This window comes from Labeo rohita, chromosome 6 (assembly GCF_022985175.1).
Source record: "Labeo rohita strain BAU-BD-2019 chromosome 6, IGBB_LRoh.1.0, whole genome shotgun sequence".
NCBI classification, from domain to species: domain Eukaryota; kingdom Metazoa; phylum Chordata; class Actinopteri; order Cypriniformes; family Cyprinidae; genus Labeo; species Labeo rohita.
The window spans coordinates 25,150,973-25,175,134 of NC_066874.1; the positions used below are offsets into that span (position 1 = coordinate 25,150,973).

General features: G+C 37.8%; 1 protein-coding gene across 1 annotated transcript in view; it reads right to left on the bottom strand.

Annotated features, from left to right (window-relative positions):
• col7a1 (collagen, type VII, alpha 1) overlaps positions 1–24,162 on the bottom strand; it is a 67,001-nt gene that overhangs the window by 19,076 nt on the left and 23,763 nt on the right. Inside the window, 64 exon segments of the mRNA XM_051112948.1 lie at positions 136–213; positions 723–725; positions 2,790–2,825; positions 3,166–3,228; positions 3,362–3,394; positions 3,584–3,628; positions 3,701–3,736; positions 4,408–4,443; positions 5,601–5,645; positions 5,731–5,802; positions 6,363–6,476; positions 6,587–6,631; positions 6,857–6,892; positions 7,023–7,232; positions 7,424–7,546; positions 7,641–7,676; positions 7,761–7,799; positions 7,910–7,945; positions 8,021–8,056; positions 8,236–8,301; positions 8,423–8,527; positions 9,145–9,180; positions 9,277–9,312; positions 10,761–10,805; positions 10,910–10,981; positions 11,062–11,097; positions 11,182–11,262; positions 13,411–13,446; positions 13,732–13,767; positions 13,845–13,925; positions 14,012–14,053; positions 14,151–14,186; positions 14,292–14,336; positions 15,547–15,618; positions 15,707–15,751; positions 15,835–15,870; positions 16,304–16,384; positions 16,514–16,549; positions 16,707–16,766; positions 16,993–17,064; positions 17,245–17,280; positions 17,372–17,407; positions 17,529–17,564; positions 17,657–17,701; positions 17,800–17,835; positions 17,968–18,012; positions 18,142–18,177; positions 18,263–18,322; positions 18,444–18,515; positions 18,681–18,734; positions 19,431–19,457; positions 20,173–20,286; positions 20,415–20,486; positions 20,618–20,671; positions 20,757–20,792; positions 21,045–21,107; positions 21,207–21,308; positions 21,431–21,475; positions 21,571–21,597; positions 22,104–22,133; positions 22,334–22,509; positions 22,616–22,759; positions 23,368–23,494; positions 23,630–23,766. Coding sequence (XP_050968905.1) covers positions 136–213; positions 723–725; positions 2,790–2,825; positions 3,166–3,228; positions 3,362–3,394; positions 3,584–3,628; positions 3,701–3,736; positions 4,408–4,443; positions 5,601–5,645; positions 5,731–5,802; positions 6,363–6,476; positions 6,587–6,631; positions 6,857–6,892; positions 7,023–7,232; positions 7,424–7,546; positions 7,641–7,676; positions 7,761–7,799; positions 7,910–7,945; positions 8,021–8,056; positions 8,236–8,301; positions 8,423–8,527; positions 9,145–9,180; positions 9,277–9,312; positions 10,761–10,805; positions 10,910–10,981; positions 11,062–11,097; positions 11,182–11,262; positions 13,411–13,446; positions 13,732–13,767; positions 13,845–13,925; positions 14,012–14,053; positions 14,151–14,186; positions 14,292–14,336; positions 15,547–15,618; positions 15,707–15,751; positions 15,835–15,870; positions 16,304–16,384; positions 16,514–16,549; positions 16,707–16,766; positions 16,993–17,064; positions 17,245–17,280; positions 17,372–17,407; positions 17,529–17,564; positions 17,657–17,701; positions 17,800–17,835; positions 17,968–18,012; positions 18,142–18,177; positions 18,263–18,322; positions 18,444–18,515; positions 18,681–18,734; positions 19,431–19,457; positions 20,173–20,286; positions 20,415–20,486; positions 20,618–20,671; positions 20,757–20,792; positions 21,045–21,107; positions 21,207–21,308; positions 21,431–21,475; positions 21,571–21,597; positions 22,104–22,133; positions 22,334–22,509; positions 22,616–22,759; positions 23,368–23,494; positions 23,630–23,766 — 3,887 coding nt within the window.

A 24,162-nucleotide genomic window follows, 5' to 3' on the forward strand; every position in this document is an offset into this window, starting at 1 on the left:
GGAGAAATAATAAGACAGAGAGAGCGGTTAAGCAGGGACGAAAACAACGTAAGCAAAGAGAACATGATAAAAGGTGCAGAAGATCATGAAGTTATCACACGTCTTTGTAAATGTCAAGGGCATCTGATCACTCACCTGTTTCCCAGGTAACCCCGGCAGGCCATCTTTCCCAGGAACACCGTCTCTCCCTGGGACCCCAGGCTTGCCCCCCCTCTCCCTGTTTGTGCCATCATGTTAAAGATAACCTTGTTACTCAAATAAGTGCCAGGCCGCACAGTCACATTGAGTGAGCAAACAAGGGTTTTCATTATCACTTATCACAAACACAAATATTCTAAATAAACAAACAAAATCAATTTCTGTGGATGGTAATGTATGAATCCTGCAGATAAAGTAACAGAACATAGCGTATTTCTTCTTAATTTACTTTTTCACTTATTGTTTGAATCAGATATTAATGTTAACATTTGTTGCTAGAAACAGCTGTCAGGGTTAGTTTATTGATTAATCAATAAATTTTGTGTGTACTGTTTATAAAAAGGTTTAACAAAAACTGAGTAGAACTGAATGCATTAAATAAACAATAATTTTGCCACAAGAATACTGATTGTTGTGGTGCAATATTTGCTAGCTAATTTTCAATTAGGCTGTATTAATTATGGCAATTACTCAAGTAATGACTGAATTTCACAATAAAAATATACTTACGTAGGCGTATGCACACCCTAAATCTCAGCAGGAATGTCCTAACAGCATATACAGTGCCTTGCAAAAGTATTCATACCCCTTCAATATTTTTTTTACATTTTGTTATGTTGCTGCCTTATGTTAAACTGCTTTAAATTATTTTTTCCCCATATCAATCGACACTCCATATGCTATAATGGCAAAGCAAAAAACAGGTTTTTAACATGTTTGCAAATTTATTAAAAATTAATAAATTAAACTTAAATGATTCCATTGCAGGTATTCCTACCCTTATTTGGGACAGTTGAAATTTAGCTCAGAGGAGCATTCATATTGCTTGTAGATGTTACTACACTTTGAGTGAAGTTAACCTGTGGCAAATTCAGTTGAATGGGTATGATTTGGAAAGACACACACATCTTAATAAAAGGTCACAAACATATGCTGAAAATGCATATCAGAGCATAAACGAAGCCCTAAGGTAAAAAAAACAGTGTATAGGGCTCAGAGACAGTATTGCATCAAGCCACACATATGGGAAAGAGTTCAGAAAAAAAGCAATCAATGGAGAAGGGCTTTGGTTAGAGGTTAGTGGGGACCAAGAACCTGATGGTCACTCTAGTTGAGCTCCATGATCATATGTGGAGGTAGAAGAAATCTACAGAAGGACAAACGTCACTGCAACACTCCACCAATCCAAATATTGAGATGGCCTTAATGAAATCCCAGTCCAGAGCATTCAGAACCTCAGACTGGGCAGAAGGTTCACCCTCCAACAGGACAATGACTCTAAGCACACAGCAAGAGTTGCTAAAACACACAAATGTCCTTAAGTGGCCCAGAAAGAGCCTGGGCTCGAACCCTATCAAACATTTCTGGAGAAACCTGAAAATGTGCATCTGCCCCATCCAACCTGATGGAGCTTGAGAGGTGAAGAGGTGAGGCGAAGAATGGCAGATAATTGCCAAATGCAGATGTGCACAGCTTGTCACACCATACCCAACAAAACCTGAGGCTGTAAAGGTGCTTCAGCAGTACTGAGTTCAGGGTATGAATACTTATGCAATGTACTTATTTAATTTATTTTTTTTTAAATAAATGAACAAAGTTGTGACAATTCTGTTTTTGTTTAGTCATTATGTTTTATGGAGTGTAGATAGATGTGGAAAAAAAAAAGTAATTTAAAGCACATCAACATAAGGCAGCAACATAACAAAATGTGAAAAAATGAAGGGGTATGAATACTTTTGCAAGACACTGTAATGTGTTTGTGTGTGTGTCTGTATATATATATACACACTGTATTTTTTTTTTCTAAAAATCCAGAAAAGACTAATTTTTTAGGTGTGGATTATGATTAAGCTTGTTTATATTTAGCTCACTTATTCAGCTTTGGTTTATCATGTAAATTTCTTATCACCACCTGCTTGTGGCGGTTATCAGTGTATTACAAAGGTGCTAAACATATTTCAGTACTTCAAAAGGTTGGTATATTAACATTATAACAGTTAATGGAATACAGTTTAAAAATGTAAATTTAAGTAAAATCCGTAAAACCTAAAATGTAAAATTCTGGCAACCACAGCTGCCAGCTTTTTTTACAGTAAATTTCACTTCTTTTTTTTTACAGTGTAAAACAATAGAAGTCTACGGAATGTCACAGTTTAGCTTATTAAACTTGTATGTATGTGTATTAATGAGAGAACAGAGATGCACTTCATATAAACTTGGTCTGAGTATTGCAAAGTTTCTCAAAATATGATACACATCCATGCGATACATACATCACGACATCATAATTGGATTGCGCCTGAAACAGCACTAAACGCCAGACCGAGACCAAGTGTGCCCATCCGAGAAAGTGAATTGCGGTTCAGTTTCAATCATTCTCGCACCTCATAGAAGCAGTTCTGACTGCACTGCGAAACAGCTATATTGCTTTTCAAGTCAAAGCACAGCTGACACTTTTTGTCTTGAACACTCAGCTATGTATTGCCTCAAGTTCGCCATTTGAGCAATTACAGGGAAAATCATAATAGAGTATTTTTCTGAATTTTAAATGCTCTGTAATATATGTTGGTGTGGTATGTTTATTTACTCACCACTTGTCCTGGCAGCCCTGGAGGTCCTTGTGGTCCCTGGAAACATTAGAAAGTGTTGCATTCATCCCTACTCAGACAAATATTAATCACCCTTATCTATTTATGTAACAAAACACAGGATCTGTTAAACATCAGCAGTACACTGATATTTCAATGCAGAAATTGGCCTACACAAAATGAAAAAACATTTTTCTTTCTGAAATGCAAGGGCAACCAGAAGATTACGAGAGTCAAGGATAAATAAGACACAAAGAAACAGCAAGTGAAGAGGCTTTAAGCTGAAGCTGCAGAGATTGTCTAATGACCTCTGTAGAGAGACAGAGGTCAAACTTCTCTGAGCTGTTGGAATGACTCCAATATTGCGTTTTTATCTTACTATTGCTCCTGGAGTGCCTGCAGGTCCAGGTAACCCTCTGTTACCCTGAGGTCCAGGAGGGCCCTTGAAAAATGAAGAGAAAAGATTGAAGAGTAAGTAAACTCTGGTGGGTTAGTTACGTAACTCCAAAAACACATTGCTGTGTATCAAATCGCCTGAAGGAAAGTGTTCATCGCTACTCAGCTGGAAAACTTACTTGAACTCCAGTGCCTGGTTCTCCTTGGTTACCCTAAACATGACACACAAACATGTGTACATACACACACAAACACCAGAATTTATATGTTATTTGTATCTGCAGTACCAAAGCTGAGGAAATCAGGACACAAATAGAGGCAAAATAACTCATGCTGTTATACTTGATTTAAAATGACAGCTAATGAATAAAATTATAGGGTCCAAATAATGCAGCATTAACCTTCACACCAGGAGCCCCTGGGGGTCCATTTCCGCCCATCGGTCCCTGAAAAATTAAACCAAAGGTTATAAATAGGATTTTTAATTCGAGTATGTACATTAAACTGAATATACGTACAGTTGGTCCTCGTATTCCTGGTTCTCCTGGATTTCCCTGTGCAAAATAACGTATTGTTGGTATGAATAGTAGGCTAATACAAATATAAAACACACAGATACACACATGCACATTTAAACAGCACACACAAACAGACTGTACTGTATACGGACATACTGTATACTGTACTTTTGACAAAGACTGTACAAATACTGGACACATACACTCCTGTTCAAAAGTTTGAAGTTGATAAGATTTGTAAAATATCTTCAGTGTTACATAATTCTTCAGAAATAATTCTAATAAGCTGACTTGGTGCTCAAGAAACATTTCTTATTATTATCAATGTTAAAAACAGTTGTGCATCTACATACATTTGTGAAAATTCTCTGATAAATATAAAGTTCAAATAAATAGCATTTATTTGAATAGAAATATTTAGCATATATTAAATGTATTTATTGTCACTTTTGATGTAATACATCCTTGCTAAATAAAAGTATAAAAACCTTGCTGACCCCAAACTTTTGAATAGTAGTATATACAAATTCACAAACATTCACATTCCTCACAGACACATAAAACATAATACATACTTCCAAACTCACTCGAGTATCTAACAGACATACAGAAATGCACAAATACACACAAACAAACTACAAAGACAAGGACAGCCCCCTTCCCAATATTAGTAAAGCAGCTTACAATCTCAGCCACAGAAAACCTACCGGTCTGCCCAGCACTCCTGGGAACCCAGGCAAGCCCTAGAGAGAGGAAGGAAGGGATGGAGGGACAGGAAGTGTAGAGAGAGCAGAGGTGTGATGGTCCAAATTTCGAGTGAAGTGGAATTAGAAGTTGAAGGGAGTGGGATTACGAAAAGGAGTGGAGGAGGAAAAGAGGAGACAGAGTGGTTAGCGGATAGAAGCAGTGCTGCATTGTTACTTCTGTGTTGTTTAATCTATGGAGCTTCAGGCAAAGGAAGTCAGCTAGTGCTCACAGCAAGGCCTAGTATTCGCATCAAATCCCCAGGCTTTCCAACAACGGCAAGCCCAAGAGAGGCTGCCGTGTTGGGATGCTGTTACTCACAGGTTGGCCTGGTGGACCGGCCGGTCCCTTCAAACCCTGCTCCAGAGGAGAATAAATAAATGTGTGAGTGAGAGTCAAAACTCTCCTCTTCCCCACTAATACTAAACTCTCTTTTAATCTAAATTTCATACATTTTCATATTGTATGGCTACTACAATACTATATACGTGACTTCCATCGGTGTAAATGATAAACTTTAATTGTCTTAAATTTGGCAGAATTTATAAAATATCACCAGACTCTCAAACGAGAGCAAGAGATTTGTGGGACTCACCGTTCTCTGGTCATCTTACCATGGTTTGTTGTAATTACAGTAGACAAATGTGCATGACAGTTATGTCATAGGAATGCATAATGCATCAGTTGAAGATGAGTCTTGCCTGTGCTAAAGACATTGCTATGCAGTTGGTATGACATCTTGGGTGGTTGCTACTGTGTTCTGGTTGGTTAACTAGTGGTTATTTACTGGCCTAAGTAAAAAAGCCTTTTCAAAGTGTCTATGATATTCTGGTTCACAGACAAATCTTAGGTCCATCAGTATCAGTTACAGTTTCAGTTTGGGTGACTATTTTTTTGTCTGTTTTATCATCCACAAGGCAAAAACTTTTGCAAAAACAATTGTCTACAGCAAGCCACACTATCTACAAATGGTGTGAAATACGTTACATACCAAAGCTTAGTGCATCTATCTAATAAATAAAGATGCTTGCCTTAGCACAAATCAAACAGTAACATTGACATAGAGCATTTAAAATTAATGTGACATAGACACAGAGCATTTAAAATTAATTTTAATAATAAACTGGCAACACAGCCACTAGAATTTGTTTCTCACCGGCTTCCCTTCCACCCCTGGTTTTCCTGGCTCTCCTGGACTTCCCTAAAAAAAAGTACAACCGTTTTATTGTAAAATCAAATGAACTAAGTTTTATTGTCAGTTAAGGCCAGTAAAATGGTATACTCACTGGGGAGCCATCTTTTCCACTTTCTCCACTGGGTCCTTTGTCTCCTTTCTCTCCACGAAGACCTGTGTAGCCCTGAGAGAGGGACACATCACAGATCAGACTGTCAACTAAGGTCACAAACCTATTAGGCAGCATGGTGCCACACATACCAACTGGGTATCTGTGCTTAGATTTTTATAATGCATTAGCATTAGCTTCGTGTTGTCCTCCCGTTCACATTTACAACTCTGCTTGTTAAAAATATGGGTGGATTTTCGCTGTGGTCTAAACAAAAACAGCAGACACGCTTATTGAAAATTCACATTCATTCTCTGCAAGAAGGTGGCGCATTCGTAACTACAGAAATAAAGCATTTCCCCAGTAACAGCAGTACACCATGCAGCGCAACATCTGACCTTGAAACATGCAGCCCTCATATTTATTCAATGAAATCACAGCCTTTTGAAGTTCAGTTGTCACATTAAGCTATATTGCAAATCTTCTCTTTCCATCCTCAAATTTAACACCTCTTGAAATCCTAATTAAGATTTTCTTGTACCATTTAAGACTTGTTATGGCCTTAAATTTAATACAACTAAATCTAAGACTTTTTAAAGACCCTGATACGTGTTATAGAAACTCTCCACTCTCACCCTCTCTCCTGTAGGTCCAGGAGGTCCTACTGGACCAACCTCTCCTCTGATACCTTGGGGGCCTGGAAGACCCCTTGGACCAGGTAAACCACTCTGAACGGAGGCAGAATCCCCCTTAGAAAAACACACACACATGCTCAATATGTTGGCAAACACAAAACTGACAACATTCAAATCTCAACTTTAGGTAGTATACTACAAATGTGAGCTTCATTTAGTTTTACCTTTGGTCCTGGAGGCCCCCCTAGGCCAGGCAATCCAGCTGGACCCTAAAAAAGAGAAGATTTATTCCATATGAAAACAAGAAAGTAGGGTTTGAACACACACCAAGCACCAAATTCAAGCTAAATTTTCTGGTTGGAAATTACACATCATACATCCAGCATATATATATATATATATATATATAGTATTATGAAAGAAAATGCACCATCAAAATAAACAAATAAGTAAATGTATTTATTTATACTATTTGTTATAGAAATAGTACTTACAGCTAGACCTCTGTCACCTTTCTCCCCTTTTTCCCCCTGCAACAAAGACAAATTTTAATTTTGTTTCTACAATAACTTTATATCAAGCGTTTATGTCAAGTTTGTGTAAGCTCTTTATCTCCTAAAAGATATAAGACAGCTATAGTAACAAAATACCAATCTTTACCTTATCCCCAGGTCTGCCAGCTTCTCCAAGTTCACCGGCTCGTCCTGGTACTCCTGGTATTCCTGGCTTTCCGGGTTCACCTGCCTGTCCTGGTGGACCTTCTGGACCTCTTTCGCCAATTGCCCTGCCTGGAGGACCCTGTGGGCCAGGAGGCCCTTTCTCACCCTGCTCTCCTTTCGCACCTCGTTCACCCGGAAGACCCCGTAATCCCTGAAAGCCAGTATGCAAGGAGTGAGAAGTGGAGCGGATGAGACAGTGAAGAAATACAGACGGTTCCTTAATGTTTTCTAACTAGAAATACGTTTCAGCACCATGGTCAGCGCCTAATGAGTTTTTGCATGATCTTCATTGCAAAAGGTACTCATTGCACTCTGGTGCACATATGCACGATTTTAACTCACATCTGCTCCTTGAGGGCCTTTAGGTCCGACGTCTCCTTTTTCTCCCCTCTTTCCCTCTGTCAGTTCACTCAACTTTGATACTAGATTGCTTCTGTCATCAGCTAATAGTTTCAGTTCTCTGACCTGCAATGGAAAGTGTACGCAAAGAATAGGGGAGAGGGTGACATAAACATATACTGGCAAACTCTGTCAATCTTGTTGATAAATTTCTCAGTACCTCAATGCCAAATTCTGACAAAGCTCTCTTCACATCCTATGACAAAACAGGGGAAAAACAACATTAGTCATCTTGCCAGCCATGCATGTGTGACTCTGTGTGCGTGAGCATTTTTCTTACCACTGGAGTTCCTGGTCTGCCATCCTCTCCTGGATCTCCCTGTCAATCACAAGGGTTGAATTATTACAGTCAGGTATGCTGAGACCTGCCTTATGTCAGCTCAGAGAGCAGTGACCACTAAAATACACATTTGGAAAAAATACACTCACCACATCTCCTTTCAAGCCTGGCGGACCTCTTTCACCCTACAAAGGTCACATTATTATAACATGCATCATGATATATAAAAAACCAACATATTTACTTGCACTCAAACTTACTCTTTGTCCAGCAGTTCCTGGAACTCCAGGAATTCCCTGATTGATAAAAAGCAGTGTGAATGAATTCACTGTACTTGGGCTTTATTAAATAACTAATCAGGATTTTCACAATTTCAGAAAATGTAGGTGGTGATTTCTTTCTAAAAAGCAAAGTAGACAGTCTGTGACAACAAACTTTTACTCTTTTAGAGCCAGCGGCGGTAGATGTTACTTACAGGGGCTCCTGGAGGGCCCTGGGGGCCTGGAATAGGTGCTGCTAGCTCCCCCTTAACATACACCACCTGAAAAAAAAATACAAAGACTGAGTTATACAGCTGTTTGCATAAATTTTGCATCCTCCCAAATTTGCATGTGATTAAGAGAGTAGCAAAGTAGTCTATTTAAAATCAAACATAAACGCACCTGTCCTGGTGGTCCGACATTTCCAGGAACTCCAGGCGGTCCGATGGGACCTTGAGGGCCAATAGGTCCTGCAATGCCCTGATCACCTTTCAACCCATCTCGACCCTGAGGAGAGAGAAACAGAGAGTGCAAGATGGAGATGAGAGAAATAACCATGATACAAATTAATTTCTTAATTAATGGGCATAAATTTGCACATCAAATAAACTCATCAGTGAAGAGTTTCTCCCATAAGGCTGCTGACTCATAATTACTGACTGCACTCAGCATCAAGCACAGGAAGAAGAGCATCCACGCATTTAAAATGCATGCGAGAGTGTGTATATGTTTGCGAGTGTGTTTCTGTGATTGAAAACATCCATTTAACAACAAATCTGATTTGTGCTGATGGGAAAATTAGCTGTGCGAGACAGACAAATAGCAAAAAGAGAGTCAAAAGGGCAAAGAGACATAATGACATGGACTGAATCACAGAAAACAACACAATCTGAGTGAAATGTGGCTACAAATCAAAGGAAGAAAACAGCAGGTACAGACAAGGAGTACAAAATGAAACATTAGAAACAAGAACAGGTTTTACAAACCTGTTACATGCTTACCTTTGATGCCACAAAATGGTAATAATAATATTTTCCAAAACACAGCTGTCAGAGAAGCCTCAAAATGTACATTTTAAAAGTGTGTAGCTGTGATGGACTTGTGAAAGGCAGTAAGAGACTTACATCTCTTCCAGCAGGCCCTGACTCTCCTTTATCTCCCTGCAAAGAAGGCATAACCAGATTCGATCAGAGGCTAATTATTAAAAACTACAATACAATCATACACAAGCTTTCAGCAATAGGTGTTTTTATTACCTTTCGACCATCCTCTCCTGGCACGCCATCCTCGCCCTGAAAAAGTTAGATAGAAACCGAGGCATCAAACACAGACATCTGGATGAGTGCAAGGCGCATTTTCATAATTTCTGTAATCAAGACTTCCTGTAATCAGCTCTTCCTGTTTTGGTATGAGAACTCTTGTAATTTTGTGCGACTCATTCAAGCAGTAATTTCTCTTCTAAACGCTTCGTGCGACACGCGGCCTCGTATTACAGATATATGACGGGTGCCATCCAGCCCAATATAGCTCCTGCAATTACCGCAGCTGGTTCAGGGCTGTGATCAGTAAATCAGAAGAAACTGCAGGACGAGCGGTTTTACGTAAGCTCCGCTCCAGAGGCGTAATCTATCTGAGTCAGGTTAACCGAACATTAGTACATGGCTGACTGGAACTCCTTACATATTTTAACTATAAAGCATTTATTAGGCAGAGTTACCTCCCACTGAAAGCTCATTAGGCTGCTAAGAGGGTGATTTATTATCAGCAGGATGGTTTAATCGTCTCGTTTATGGGGGACAAGGGCTGTGGTGTGGTTACTAAACTGGAACGAGAGTTTGCATGCTGCATTCAAGATTGAGCCTTGATAAAAAAGGGAAAAGCCTCAGGATTTAAAGTACCAAGTGCTGTCTTGGAAATTAACACATGCTACAATAGGAGAAGCTATAATGTGAGAATATTTTTAATACATACACATCAGTCAAAAGTTTTTGAACAGTAAGATTTTTAATGTTTTTTAAAGATGTCTCTTCTGTTCACCAAGCCTGCATTTATTTAATCCAAAGTACAGCAAAAACAGTAAAATTTCAAAATATTTTTACTATTTGAAATAATTGAATATAGCAATTAGAATATATAGCAAAATTTTCAGCATCATTACTCCAGTTTTCTGTGTCACATGAACGTTCAGAAATCATTCTAATATGCTGATTTGCTGTTCAAGAAAATGTTTTGTATTATTAACAGTTACATATATATTTATATATTCTTTTTTAGGGGGAAGGGGGAGAAATTATAGAAATTAATATTTTTATTTAGCAAGGATGCTTTAAATTGATCAAAAGTGATGATAAAGACATTTATAGCGTTACAAAAGATTTCTATTTCAGATAAATGCTGTTCTTCTGAATTTCTAATCATCAAAAAACCCTAAAAAAATTCAACTCTTTGAGCAGCAAATCAGAATTCTGATTTCTGAAGGATCATGTGACTCGAGTAATGATGCTTAAAATTCAGCTTTTAAATCACAGGAATAAATAACATTTTAAAATATATTCAAATAGCAAGCAGTTATTTTAAATAGTAAAAATATTCCACAATTTGACTGCTTTTGCTGTACTTTGGGATCAAATAAATGCACGCTTGGTGAACAGAAGAGACTTCTTTAAAAAACATTACCTGTTCAAAAACTTTTGACTGGTAGCGTATGTTGGGTTTTCATTAAGATTACAGCATTACTTACAGGTTTTCCAGGCAGTCCTGGTTTCCCATCCTCCCCTGCTTTACCCTGAAATAAAGCATAACATTATAGTGATAGTGATGTGATGACGTGCTTATGCTCCAGTATGGAAATGGATAAATGATTTGCACAGATTAAGCTATATTACTCACAGGTGTGCCATTATCTCCGGGGGGCCCAGCTGGTCCAGGAGGCCCCTGAGGCCCTCTTAGTCCCGCCAAACCCTAGAAAACAATTAAATGTTAAACAGATTAAAACTGCACTGATTTGTTGATTTGACATACAGGAGGACAGGAGCACTCACATCTCTTCCAGGATCCCCTTGTTTTCCTGGGTCACCCTACAAAACCAAAAACATTCATGATTCAGATTAATAGTAGATCCTTTGAATACAAATCTAATGCAAGGATTTAGATGATCTAACCCGTAATCCAGGAGCTCCAGGCGGCCCGGGTTTCCCATCCTGACCGGGTCGTCCATCCAAACCAGCCGCTCCTCTATCTCCCTGCACACACATGCGCACATATACAGAAACAATCAATAGCAACTAATCTGTGACACATAAATACTGTAAACATACACAAAACACTAAACGTCACTGTCAAAATCCATTTCAGTTTTCTCAGCATTGGGTCATCACCATCTTAAATGAATAATAATAAGAATGGGTTAACTGACAGATGCAATTTTTGTCACTAACAACACCTTTTTGACAGCATCACACATATGCATGCCAAAAGCAGTAGTCATCTGCTTAATGAATGTAATAAAATCATTAAAGCCAGTCTAAAAACCTACAGAATGATTATGAAAAGAACAGAGATCAAATGGATAAATTGGATGAGGACTGGTACAAGTATACGTCACAAGGATCAGACACAAACTAATTGGCTATACGTCTCTCTGACAGAAAGCAGACAGCCACAACATGGTTTACAATATTCCTCAAGACATCAGTGAGATCTTGTTTTCTCATTTCCTCCCACTACAAAACAAAGCCTTGTTTCAGTTCTGTAGCACAAATGTTAAACAAAGATTAAACAGTCTCGCAGACAGCCAATAACAAATAATTGCAGCGCTAGTGAGACCTGCTATTTAAAACCCCAAGAGGTAAAACCTGACATAATGAAGTGTGTCACAGCTTCTGCAGTATAGAGAGATCCATGACTAAGCAGTTATATTTATACTTTACACTGATTACTGCAGCCAGTTTTACCATTTCAGCCATTTTTCAGCTGTCTACCACTGTATGACACTCGCTTTCAAAATATTGTCATTGTACACACTAAAATAGAATGATTTTTGCAGGGGTGCTTACACCTGCTTTTGAAGAGATATTTAAGGAATATCACAGATGCCTCATTCAAAAAGTAATTGACGGTAGAATTTGCATGGCTGAAGCAAGATGTTCAATTCCACAATTCTTTTTAATCAAACTGTTTAAATATAATATATCCTTCTTTCTATAAAAATGTATTGCATGTTATGTCTACTTGCCAACTGCTTATCATTAAAAAAGACTAACATTTAAAAGTTCGGGGTCAGTAATTTTTTTTTAAAGAAAGTAATACTTTTATTTAGCAAGGATGCATTATATTATATTGATCAAAAGTGACAGTAAAGATTTTAACCCTAACATTGTTAAAAATACATCATATTCAAAACTTTCTACTAATCAAAGAATCCTAAAAAAAAAAAAGGTATTAAGTTTTCCACAAAAATATGAAGCAGTTTTCCACACTGATAATAATAAGAAATTATTTTTGAGCACCAAATCAGCATATTAGATTGATTTCTAATAGATCATGTCCCACTGAAGACTGGCACCTGAAAAGTTTGCTTTGCTATCACAAGAATAAACTACATTTTAAAATACAATAAAATAGAAAACAGTTATTTTAAATTGTTAAAACATTTTACAATATTACTGTTTTAATATGTTTTGATAAAATAATGCATATCATAAAAATACAAACATTGTAAGCCCAGTTCCACTATTTAGAAGTCTTTAGATAAATGTTTTGCTCAGTGGTGATTAAGCTAGATATTAATCATAGTAATTAGGGCTAAAAAAAAATGTTGTAAAAAATTTGCCACACTCAAATGAAATTCTTAAGAAATATGACTTTAAAACTATATTTTATGTGTCCATCTGGAGCTGAAGGAATATCAGCCTGTTCACGTCTGTCAGTTCTAACTGAAAAACCTTAAGCAGCCCAAAGCTTCCACATATGTCGGAAAGACTCTAGGTCTAATGCATGATTTATTTAAAAAGATTTGCAGCTGAAAGGCTGTGTTGAAAAATTTATGCGTCGAATATTGTTTAGTAATCGCATCATGATTCCATGAATCAAAATTTAATCGAATCGTGAGGTGCCTAAAAAATACCACCCGCATATAAAACTGAACCTGCAGCTTTTGCATTAAGCAGTGCAGATCATTAACCTTTAGGCTAACACAACTTATTGTCAAAATCTGTCATTTAAAGCTGATTTTTAACGTTTGTTGTGCTAAATGTGCTTTGTATTTCATGTCTTGTGGTCATGTTTAATGGTTTGGTGTTGTTATGGAACTTCGAGCAATTCAACCTGCTAAAAAATCTACAGCCTGGACACGGTACTCAGAGAAAAACTGAGAAAACTGGCTTTTATACCTTGTCTCCTGGACTGCCCCTATCGCCTAGGTCACCCTAGAAGAAACAGGAAGCAGAATGACATCTGTTATTAAAAGTAATGACTCCTGGTGTGGTACTACAGTGGAGATTTAATGAAAAATCAGTTATCAAAACAAATTCAGTTGTGTAATATGGTTGCCACTGTCCTAAATAACTGTATGTTTGAATGGGATTAAGTATATCACTATATTTAGAGTCATGTGTGTATGCCGTCTCAGAAACAGACACAAGCAGATACACATACAGATCAAAGTAATGTACAAATAGCTAAAAGGCACAAAAGCAGTAGGAGGTTCTTACTCTAGCTCCTGGTTGCCCACGTGGCCCCTCAGGACCCTAAAAAACAAATAGGTTAAGATACAAATCACATTACTCTCAATTACACATACTGTCTGATCACCACACTGACTTACGCTTGGTCCTGGCGGGCCTGAAGCTCCCGCTTCTCCCTTTTGGCCTTTAGCCCCATGCTCCCCTGGGTCACCAGCCTCTCCCTGGTGTTAAAACAAGAGTATCACACTGGCAAAACCAGAATATGTATGATAGACAAAATTTAAACACTATGAACATTATACTGTACCTTTTCTCCTCTGTCACCTTTCAGCTGTTTCTCTCCACTTGTCTAACACAATAAACAAATTTAAAAAACAACAGGTTATTTAAATAAACAGTAGGTGTAGATAAAAGTACACTGACATGATAATGATTTCAAAACATACCCCATCTCCAGGTGGCCCAGGGGGACCTTGTATTCCCTATAATCACCAATAATAAAGATTAGAGTTAGACACATTTAGTGTTTGTGTAGAAGTTCAAACATTAGTGAATTTGTGTTGTGTGAGAAGTTTCTGATATTTCACCTGCTCTCCCTTTGGTCCTCTTGGTCCGGCAGGACCTGGGGTACCCTGCGCAGAACAAAGCACTGATCACATGACTAAACAAAAATAACCCAATAAATCTAACCCAACAGTCCTAAATCCAGTGTTGCTTTATAAGGCAAGGTATAGTTGTTCAGAAAACTCATTATCCAATAAAATATTGTTTTTGGGGTCATAGGCTTAGATTTCAATACAATGTGCTCTTAGAGTAACTGGTCGTTATATGCAAAGAATCAAATAATATAAAGTCATAGTGACTACTAATAAAGTGGAAAAATGGGAATCTATTAAAATTGCTTTTTCACTATTAATCTAATACCTATTCTATTAATAACACTATTCTTTGTGCTTTAACGTTGTATTTTGTTACCATCATTTTATTAACATAATTTTCTTTTATTCTTTCAAAATTCTCCTTCATTCACTTTTTTATGGAATGCCAAATACTAAATTTCAGACTCTGTATAAATAATTGCTTTAAAGGAGAAGTTCACTTCCACAACAAAAATCCCAGCCGAAGAAGAATTGTCTTATCTAGTGAAACGATTGGCTTTTTTCATTAAAAAAATACAATTTAAATACTTATTCTCAAACGCTCATCTTGCCTGAACTCTGTGTATTCTGGTTCAAGACAGTTAGGGTATGTCGAAAAACTCATTGTATCTTCTCCCTCAACTTCAAAAATCATTTCAAAATCATCCTACATCGCTGCGGAAGTACCAACCCAGTCTTCACAAAGAAGATCAAACACCATTTACAAAAAAGATAAAACAGTGATATAGGACGATTCTGAAGTTGAGGGAGAACATGAGGTGGGAGTTTTTCGACATACCCTAACTGTCATGAACCGGAAAAAAAGGGAGAGCAAGGCAAGACGAGTGTTTGACAATAAAAAGTATATAAATTGTATTTGTTTAAAATGAAAATAACTGATCGTTTCACTAGATAAGACCCTTCTTCCTTGACTGGGATCGTTTACAACCGCATTTGGGATTGTTTAAGGCCGCATTTAAACTGCATTTTGGAAGTTCAAATTGGGGGCACCATAGAAGTCCATTATATGAAGAAAATGCTGAAATGTTTCCTCAAAAAACATAATTTCTTTATGACTGAAGAAAGAAAGACATGAAAATCTTGGATGACAAGGGGGTAAGTACATTATCTGTAAATTTTTGTTCTCGAAATGGACTTCTCCTTTAATTTTGCTGAAATGCATTTAGGCAGTCACATGTCTTACATTTCGTCCATCTTCTCCCGGATCGCCCGTGTCTCCTTTTGGCCCAGGTTGACCTGGCTGACCTGAAATTCCCTGAAATATTAAAAGACAATTATTAGGATGTAGCTGGAATACAGAATACAACGATTTTCAGCATCAGATAACAAATCTATATACTCACTCTTAGACCTCTCTCCCCTGGTTTACCCGGAATCCCTGATTCACCCTGAGAGACAAGAGAAACAGAACAACATGAAATACAAAACACATCATACCCAGAAACACAGGAATGATGAAAAAAAACCTCACTGGAATGCCATCCTCTCCTTTGTCTCCTTTTAGTCCCTAAAGAAACAAAATAACAGATCAGACTTCCTGACATTCTAACATCTCAGAAATGAATGACAATACAATTCGATATTTCAGCCATAAAAACAAATACAGTAGCTTTAAAGAAGTGTGAAGCCGAATCTGAAAACAAGGATGAAAATATACCCATTACCTTGACTGCTTGTTACTTCGGTGAGAAAGAAAGATGTTAGAAGAAAAATAAGAAAGAGTTAAATGTTAAACAAAAGCATTGAAAAAAATCTAATTACCAAGGCAAGAAAGAGTAGAAAGAGTTGTAACTTTCAAAACACCTGATATGTTAAGGGTATCACAGACATACTTATCCCTAATAAAATGTTAGTTGATGTGCATTAGTTGCAGTTGAAGTTGTTAGAAACAGCTGTTAGTAGAGTCCTGTGTTCATGTATAAATGGGTGCAGACTCTCACATCTTTCCCTCTGGGGCCAATTGGCCCTTGCGGACCAGGACTACCCGCCTCCCCTCTCTCCCCTGGGTCACCTTGACTGCCCTAGAGTTGCACAGAGAGAAAAGAGGAGGCAATATATGACAAATTAATTTAGGCTAACGCTGAGTCAATTGCATGAACATATGCTCTGGAGTCACTAGAGTTAGAAAGAGTTTTAAGGCTTTACTTTACCTTCACACCAGGTTTTCCAGACAATCCAGTGAGACCCTATTGAGATAAATAAGAAGTATGTTAAATATTATGACTGCTACAACAGCAGCTAATTCTGTTTTTCACTTATGCAGAACCAAAGGCTAAAACTGAAACTTTAGCTTAATACTTACACTGCCTATATGAATCTAGTGTATCATGAAGACAAACTTACCCGATCACCCTGATCCCCTTTAGGTCCAGGTTGGCCAGACTCTCCTGCTCCAGGGGCACCCTGTGGGATAGATTAGAAAGGTCCAATCATATGGTTTCATAATTTCAGATAAAAATTTTTATCTGAAATTAAAAAATCTAAATAATAACAATACTAAAATCTTTTATTTCACAAGTATGTGTGATAAAGTAAACTCAATGTGTAATTTCCTTTTTAAAATGTCCTCACTATCACATCCAAGCAGACTTTTCCCAGATGGACACCTTTATTCAATCACAAAACTCACCCTTTCCCCTTTTTGTCCAGCATCTCCTTTATCACCTTTAGTACCATCGGTACCTGGGAGGCCCCTTTCACCCTAAAGGAAGAAAAAGAAGAGTTAAAATAGTTGTTTTGAATGGAACTTCAGCAGGAAAAATCAGATTTGAGTGGGTTTGTACCATCTGAATGTCAATATAAAAAGGACTTAACATAAGAATAAAACAGAAATACTGTTATCTGACATAGACAGTCTCCGCATTGTTCTCAAAAGTCATACCCGGTCTCCTTTCTTCCCAAATGAACCTTGACAGTCCTAAAAAGCCACAGTGAACAATGTCAGGAGGACGATTACAAATGACTGAAACGTTCATATGAATTTGAAAACCTTAAAAATCTGATCTTACACAGCTTCCTGGTTGGCCTTTTTCACCCTCAGCACCCTTACAGCAAACAGAGACACGTAAATAAATATATATATATATATATGTATATACATACAGTATGTATATTATGTAGATATCTGGGGAAAATGCTGTTTGTTAAGCTGAAATCTTAACTTACCTTCTCTCCAGGAAGGCCACTGCTTCCTGGCAATCCCTGAAGGCACATATAAATAATTTACAACATGCATGTACACTCATGCATTTTCACATGGCTTGTGACTTATCATGGCTTGTGCAGCCACTCACCCTCAGTCCTTGAGGTCCAGGGGAGCCTCCTGAACCTTTATCTCCCTAGCATACAAACAAAAACAGACAGAAACAAGCACAGTATTACCCACAGCTCTCTAATAAGAATACATATCAATGTTTTATGTAGCTTAAGGGCACACCTTGTCTCCTGCTGGACCTGGAAGGCCTCTGTCTCCCTAAAAAAACATCAGAATCACACAAAGGATGATATCAAAACTAAATCAACACTGAAGAGCACAAGGAATATAATATAAATCCAGATACATTTATACAGATATGCTTCAGATCATGCATAGACGAATAGTCACCTTGGCTCCATCTAAACCAGGTGGTCCAGTTTGTCCTCGATCACCCTGTAAAAAAACAATAAACAACAAAGCTTCATTAACTGATTCATATATTATGCATTCAGACATTTTTTGTTCATTGTACCTTGATGACACAAGCCACAGTAAAGATATGCATTGATTTCTGTTCTTTACCTTAGTTCCAATTTCACCAGGAGGTCCTCGGGGGCCCTGAAACAAAAATGCACGAATAAAAAAACAAATGAAGAGGAATGTTAGAGTGAGCACAAAATATATTAGTAAAAGCATTTCATACCCGATCACCAGGGTCTCCGGTGTTTCCTTGGGGGCCTGGTTTACCCTCACTACTCTCACCCTGCAACACAATCACATAAAAAACAGGTTAAGCTGGACAAGCAATGCATGCATTTTACAAAACACAAGCAAAAATAACCTTACAAGCAATGTAAAAAAAATAATGGCAGAAAAAAACATACAGGTTCTCCTTTGGCTCCTTTTTGTCCAGTCACACCTCGTGGGCCCTGAGGACCAGGCGATCCAGGGCTTCCCTGAAAATACACACAAATACTCTTCAGTGCATGTGATAAAACTCAAAAACACACACTGAAGTACAGTACACACAACCAATATACAGCAGCACTCACACAAAAACACATACACACGTTAATATCCATTTACACTGCCACTCTGTCATGAATAATGGAGACACTCACAGGTTCACCGGCATCTCCTTTAGCAGCTACCCCACTGCCCACTCCGGGAGGACCCTGTTAATCGGAATAAGACAGATGAACACATTTATGTTTAAGAAATGTGACTGATTGTCTTCACAGACTGTATTAGTAAGCCATTACAGAGTTCTCACGGTGCATTAGATTACTTAGCCCTCGCTGAATCCTTAAACAACATGGGACATTTTAATAAAATGTTAGAGTACTTGCTTCTCCACATCAAAAAAAAACGGAACATTGCTTTTAAATTCCCCAGTAATGCAATAAATGTGGTATTAGCGGTGTGTAGTGGACTTCTGAAATTTTGCTTTTTTTTATTATAATTTTTTTTACCAGTGTAAATTTATTATCCATCTGATGATTACATGGATTCTGGGTTAAATGTATATGACAGACTATGTACCTTACACTTGGGACTATCAACATGCAATCAATACAATATTTATGCACGTTTACTAACATATTCTGAAAAATAGACAAAAATATGCGGTTCATGTGGTAAAATCAAAAAATATAATTTAACATTAATATTCCTGAATCAGCCTAAACATGCTTGGTTGTTGTTACACAACATTACTCTAGAAATACAGTAGTTACCACACCATCTGATGTCTTAGTTCATAATATTTGTTGTTTTTTTATTGTTTTACTGTCAATTATTTTCCCTCTCTCTTTTTTCTTTTTGAGAAGCCTTCCCTGAATTGTTTTGAAGAAGAGTTTATATTAACTCACCCTCTCACCAGCGCTGCCTTTTTCACCCTGCAGGAAAATGAAACACAAAAATAGACAGGTACATGATTGGCTGAAGACATATCTAAAACTTCAAACAGTGAAAACATTGAATTTATTAATATTGCATAACAATATCTATCCAGATAAAAATGCCAGTGGCACTTTCACATATTTTCATAGCTGGGTTAAAATAGGAAAACAAACATGGCCTGTACCATACACAGGTAGTGAGATTATTTCTGTGTATTGATTTTTGGTTCATTTAACTGCTGTGCAGATGTTTTAGACCATTGTGACCCTAGACCACAAAACCAGTCATAAGGGTCACTTTTTTATTGAAAGATACAACTATTTGAAAGAATCGAACCTGATATTGAAAAATTTTAAATATTGAAAAAACTGACCATATAACGTAAATGTATTTGCATTAGGAAATTTACTAAATATCTTCATAGAACATGATCTTTACTTAATATCCTAATGAGTTATCCTAACGATAACTTTTTAAATATTTTTGGCTATTGCTACTTGGTTTTGTGGTCCAGGGTTATTTTTGACCTCTAACCTCATACAGTACCTGAAGAAATGTGAGTGTGGTCATGAATACATGTATACATAAGTGTCACAATCCTCTACATGGCCATTCAGACCCTCAATACACCCTACATCAGTCAAACAGGGCCAGAGGCATACAAACTGCACATTAGAGACACCATTAACAGAAAAGGCAATGGATTCTGACCTTAATAGAAAGTCCAGCAGCACCTGGCAACCCAGGGCGACCATCCTGTCCAGGCAGACCTTGTGCACCTGCTTCTCCCTTCACCCCATCGACACCTGGACGACCAGGAGTGCCCTAAAATGACAGAAAGGCATAAAATGGGCACTGTAATCACCATCTTGTTTACGTGATGACATGCAGTACTTGTATATGCTTCTTTCTTGTTATTGCGCAGGTGAGAGTTATTTTCTTTTGTTTCTTACAGGGATCCCTGGGATTCCTGGCTCTCCTTTACGGCCCGGCAAACCTCCTCCATCAGCAGATCCAGGTTCCCCCTGTAGTAAATAGTAAAAACCTATAATTTCTTGAACCAAATAACTGTAAATGTTGTAAAAGTGACTGAATAAATAAGATGTAAAATTAAGGGAATAGAGCAGTCAAAGATTCATTATAATATCACTCTTACCCTTTCACCTTTTTCTCCCTTTAATCCCTGAGGGCCTAAAATGCCTGGTTCTCCCTGTAAAACAAAACAGACAAAACATTTAATAAAAATTTGTGTATGTTTGTGTCTACACATGTACAGTATGTTAATAAATACTCACAGGGTCCCCTCTAACACCTGTTAATCCCTGAATGCCCTAAAACAACAGAATAAATCAGATAATGAACACATATTATAAATACATTTGTGAGATCTTTTTAGTTTTAATATTTTAAGTGGCACTGCACTAAAGAGGATTAAACTAGGAGATTAATTAAAATATAAATTAGGAGATTAAGAGTTTTTAGCATGCATCCAGACCTGATTATTATTCTATGATGTGTACACATCCACAAACACCTGTTTTAACAGTACTACTTAATAACATTACTCATGATTTCTTTCTTACTGGTAGTCCAACTGCACCAGGACGACCTGGAACTCCTGGGCTGCCATCCAATCCTGGGAAACCCTGAAAAAGATGAAGGGAAACAAATGGAGAAGGAGAGAGCATTTCAACATTTGTGATCTGTATGCATATGTGTGTATACATATTTTAAGTGCCACTTACTCTTTCGCCTTTCTCTCCTCTCACTCCCAAACCGCTGCCTGGTTGACCTGGTGGTCCCTCTGGGCCTCTAGGCCCGTCACGACCAGGTAAACCATCACGTCCCTATTTAAAAAGCACACATGCACACACACATAATTAGATAGACATTCACTTGAGGATATAATTAATGAATCCCATAGTGTAGATGAACAAACAGAGGTAAATGTGCATCCAGATAAACTTACAGGCTCGCCTTTTCTTCCATCCACTCCATCTCTGCCCCTCTCACCCTATATACACACAAACAGACAAGATATATAAACATTTCACCAGAAATTTCACCAACAAACAACTTGGAGTTATTATATGCAAGAACAAATAATACCTTCTGACCCGGTTCCCCTTTAGCACCCTGCAACAAAAACACAGGTCAATCTCTTGTGAGGTGCATGTGGATGTAAATGTGACCCTTGACCACAAAACCAGTGATAAGTGTACATTTTTCGAAATTGAGATTTATACATCATCTGAAAGCTGAATAAATAAGCTTTACACTGATGTATAGTTAGGATGAGACAACTATTTGAAAATCTGGAAACTGAGGGTGCAAAACAATTTAAATGCTAAAGTTGTCTAAATAAAGTTCTTAGCAATGCATATTACTAATCAAAAATTAAGTTATGATATATTTACGGTAGGAAATGTACCAAATTTCTTCATGGAACATGATCTTTACTTAATATGCTAATGATTTTTGCATAAAAGAAAAAACAATAATTTTGACCCATACAGTGTATTTTTGGCTATTCCTACAAATACACCCATGCTACTTATGACTGGTTTTGTGGTCCAGGGTCATATATATGTAATTATGTCTTGGTGTTTCTATATGTGTTTGTCTTCTCAGTACACACTTACCCTTGGACACTCTACAGTACAAGACCCTGGCTAAAAGGAGACAACAAATCGAAATTAGTCTTTTTTTATGAATAAAGACTATCAGTGAAGTTTGAAACCACCATAATATAAAAAAAACCCTATTGTTGTATCATGACTCCACTAAGCTTCACAGCCCAAGCAAGCGTCATAATAAAAAAAATCGGTTGATACGACATTTATGACAGCTAGACGGATGGATTTGATCTGACCGTGACACTAGTCCCTCGTGCAAGGCCACAGAGGAGGTCTGCCAGGTCGGGGTGGAGACCATAGAGCTGATTTGCGTCTTGAGCATAGAGCAGATTCTGAGTGCTGCCATCCGTCACTGCCGAACGCAACTCTCTAGAGTCTGCACGTCCAATTCCTACCGCCAACACTGTCACACCTGAGGGACAGAGTTATTACAGTGCTAACTCACTCTTACTGACATGGGACAAAGCAGCCGGGATGGTTTGTTCTCTGTGTGTGCGCTGTGGTTTTGTGTAGCTTACCATCGGCTCTAACAGCGGCAGCAGGCTGGCTAAGATCATCGGTTGACTTCTCATCAGCGATAATGACAACCACCCCGGGAACATCATACCTCCGACCTGCTGGAGCGCTCAGCAAAAACTGACGTGCGTATGTCATTGCCTGGCCTATACATAAATACAGAAAATATCAGCACACTCGCATTCACATAATACTGACACCTGAATGTTAAAAATGTGACCCTGGACCACAAAACCACTCATAAGGGTCAATTTTCTGAAATTGAGATTTATGCATCATCTGAAAGCTTAATAAATAAGCTTTTCATTGGTGCATGGTTTGTTAGGACAGAACAATATTTGGAATCTGAGGGTGCAAAAAAATCAAAATATTGAGAAAATTGCCTTTAAAGTTGTCCAAATGAAGTTCTTAGTAATGCAATTAACTAATCAGAAATAAGTTTTGACATATTTACGGTAGAAAACGTACAAAATATCTGCATGGAACATGATCTTTACTTAATATCCTAATGATTTTTAGCATAAAAGAAATATTGATAATTTTGACCCATACAGTGTATTTTTGCCTATTGCTACAAATATACCCGTGCTACTTAAGACAAGTTTTGTGGTCCAGAGGCACATATGTACATGTTTGCAATTAAAACTTGATTTTGAGGTGAAACATGTTAGATTCACATACATAGTTACCTCATGGTACACAAACATCAAAACAGTACAGCATAGCAAGTAAAAAAACAAACAAACAAACAGACCTATATTATTTCCTGGTCTGTCGTTGAATGGGGTGGCCAAAATTTCCTGCAGAAGGGTCTCACTGTTGCTATGACGATTGAGGAGGAAGCGCACTTTTGGATCTTCACTGTACATCACCACCCCCATCTGGAGTAAGCAGGTATTACAAGCACTTCATTCTCACTGGACAGCTCAATGTCTCATGTACTCTGTCAGAAGAGGGCACTCTGACAGCACAGCAAAAAATGGGAACACCATGACCATAGTACCAAAAAACTGTACCTGTGAGTCTCTGGGTCCAATCGAGGTGAAGGATCCAGCAGAACTGGCAAGCAGAGACAACAAAGGTCCCACCAGGCCAGAGCGATCACGAGACGCAGGGACAAGGAAGACGACATCCAAACGCCCTCCCACACACACTGAAACATGAGTTTATTAAACATATTAAGCAAAGAATACAGCAGAAGATGAAGCAGAACAATGTTGTAACTCACTTATTCATTTATGCAAACATTCATTCATATCATATTGTAAAAATAAAGCTGGTGCAAATTATCTATAGGAATGTTTCTCTACAAATGACAGTTATGTTCATTGCACACTGATAGTGTGAGAATACAACATGACATCAAGCACTACGATCATCTGTCAGCCTCTGTGGTAGTGAGAGAAAAATCTCTCTGTGACTGACCCGTATAATGGTATGTTATTCACTGTACTCACACCGCAAGCTATAATTTGCCTAAACTTCAAAGTCACAGTACTGCATGAAATAATTCACATAAAAGGTTTTACCGGAAGACTCAGATCTGTAT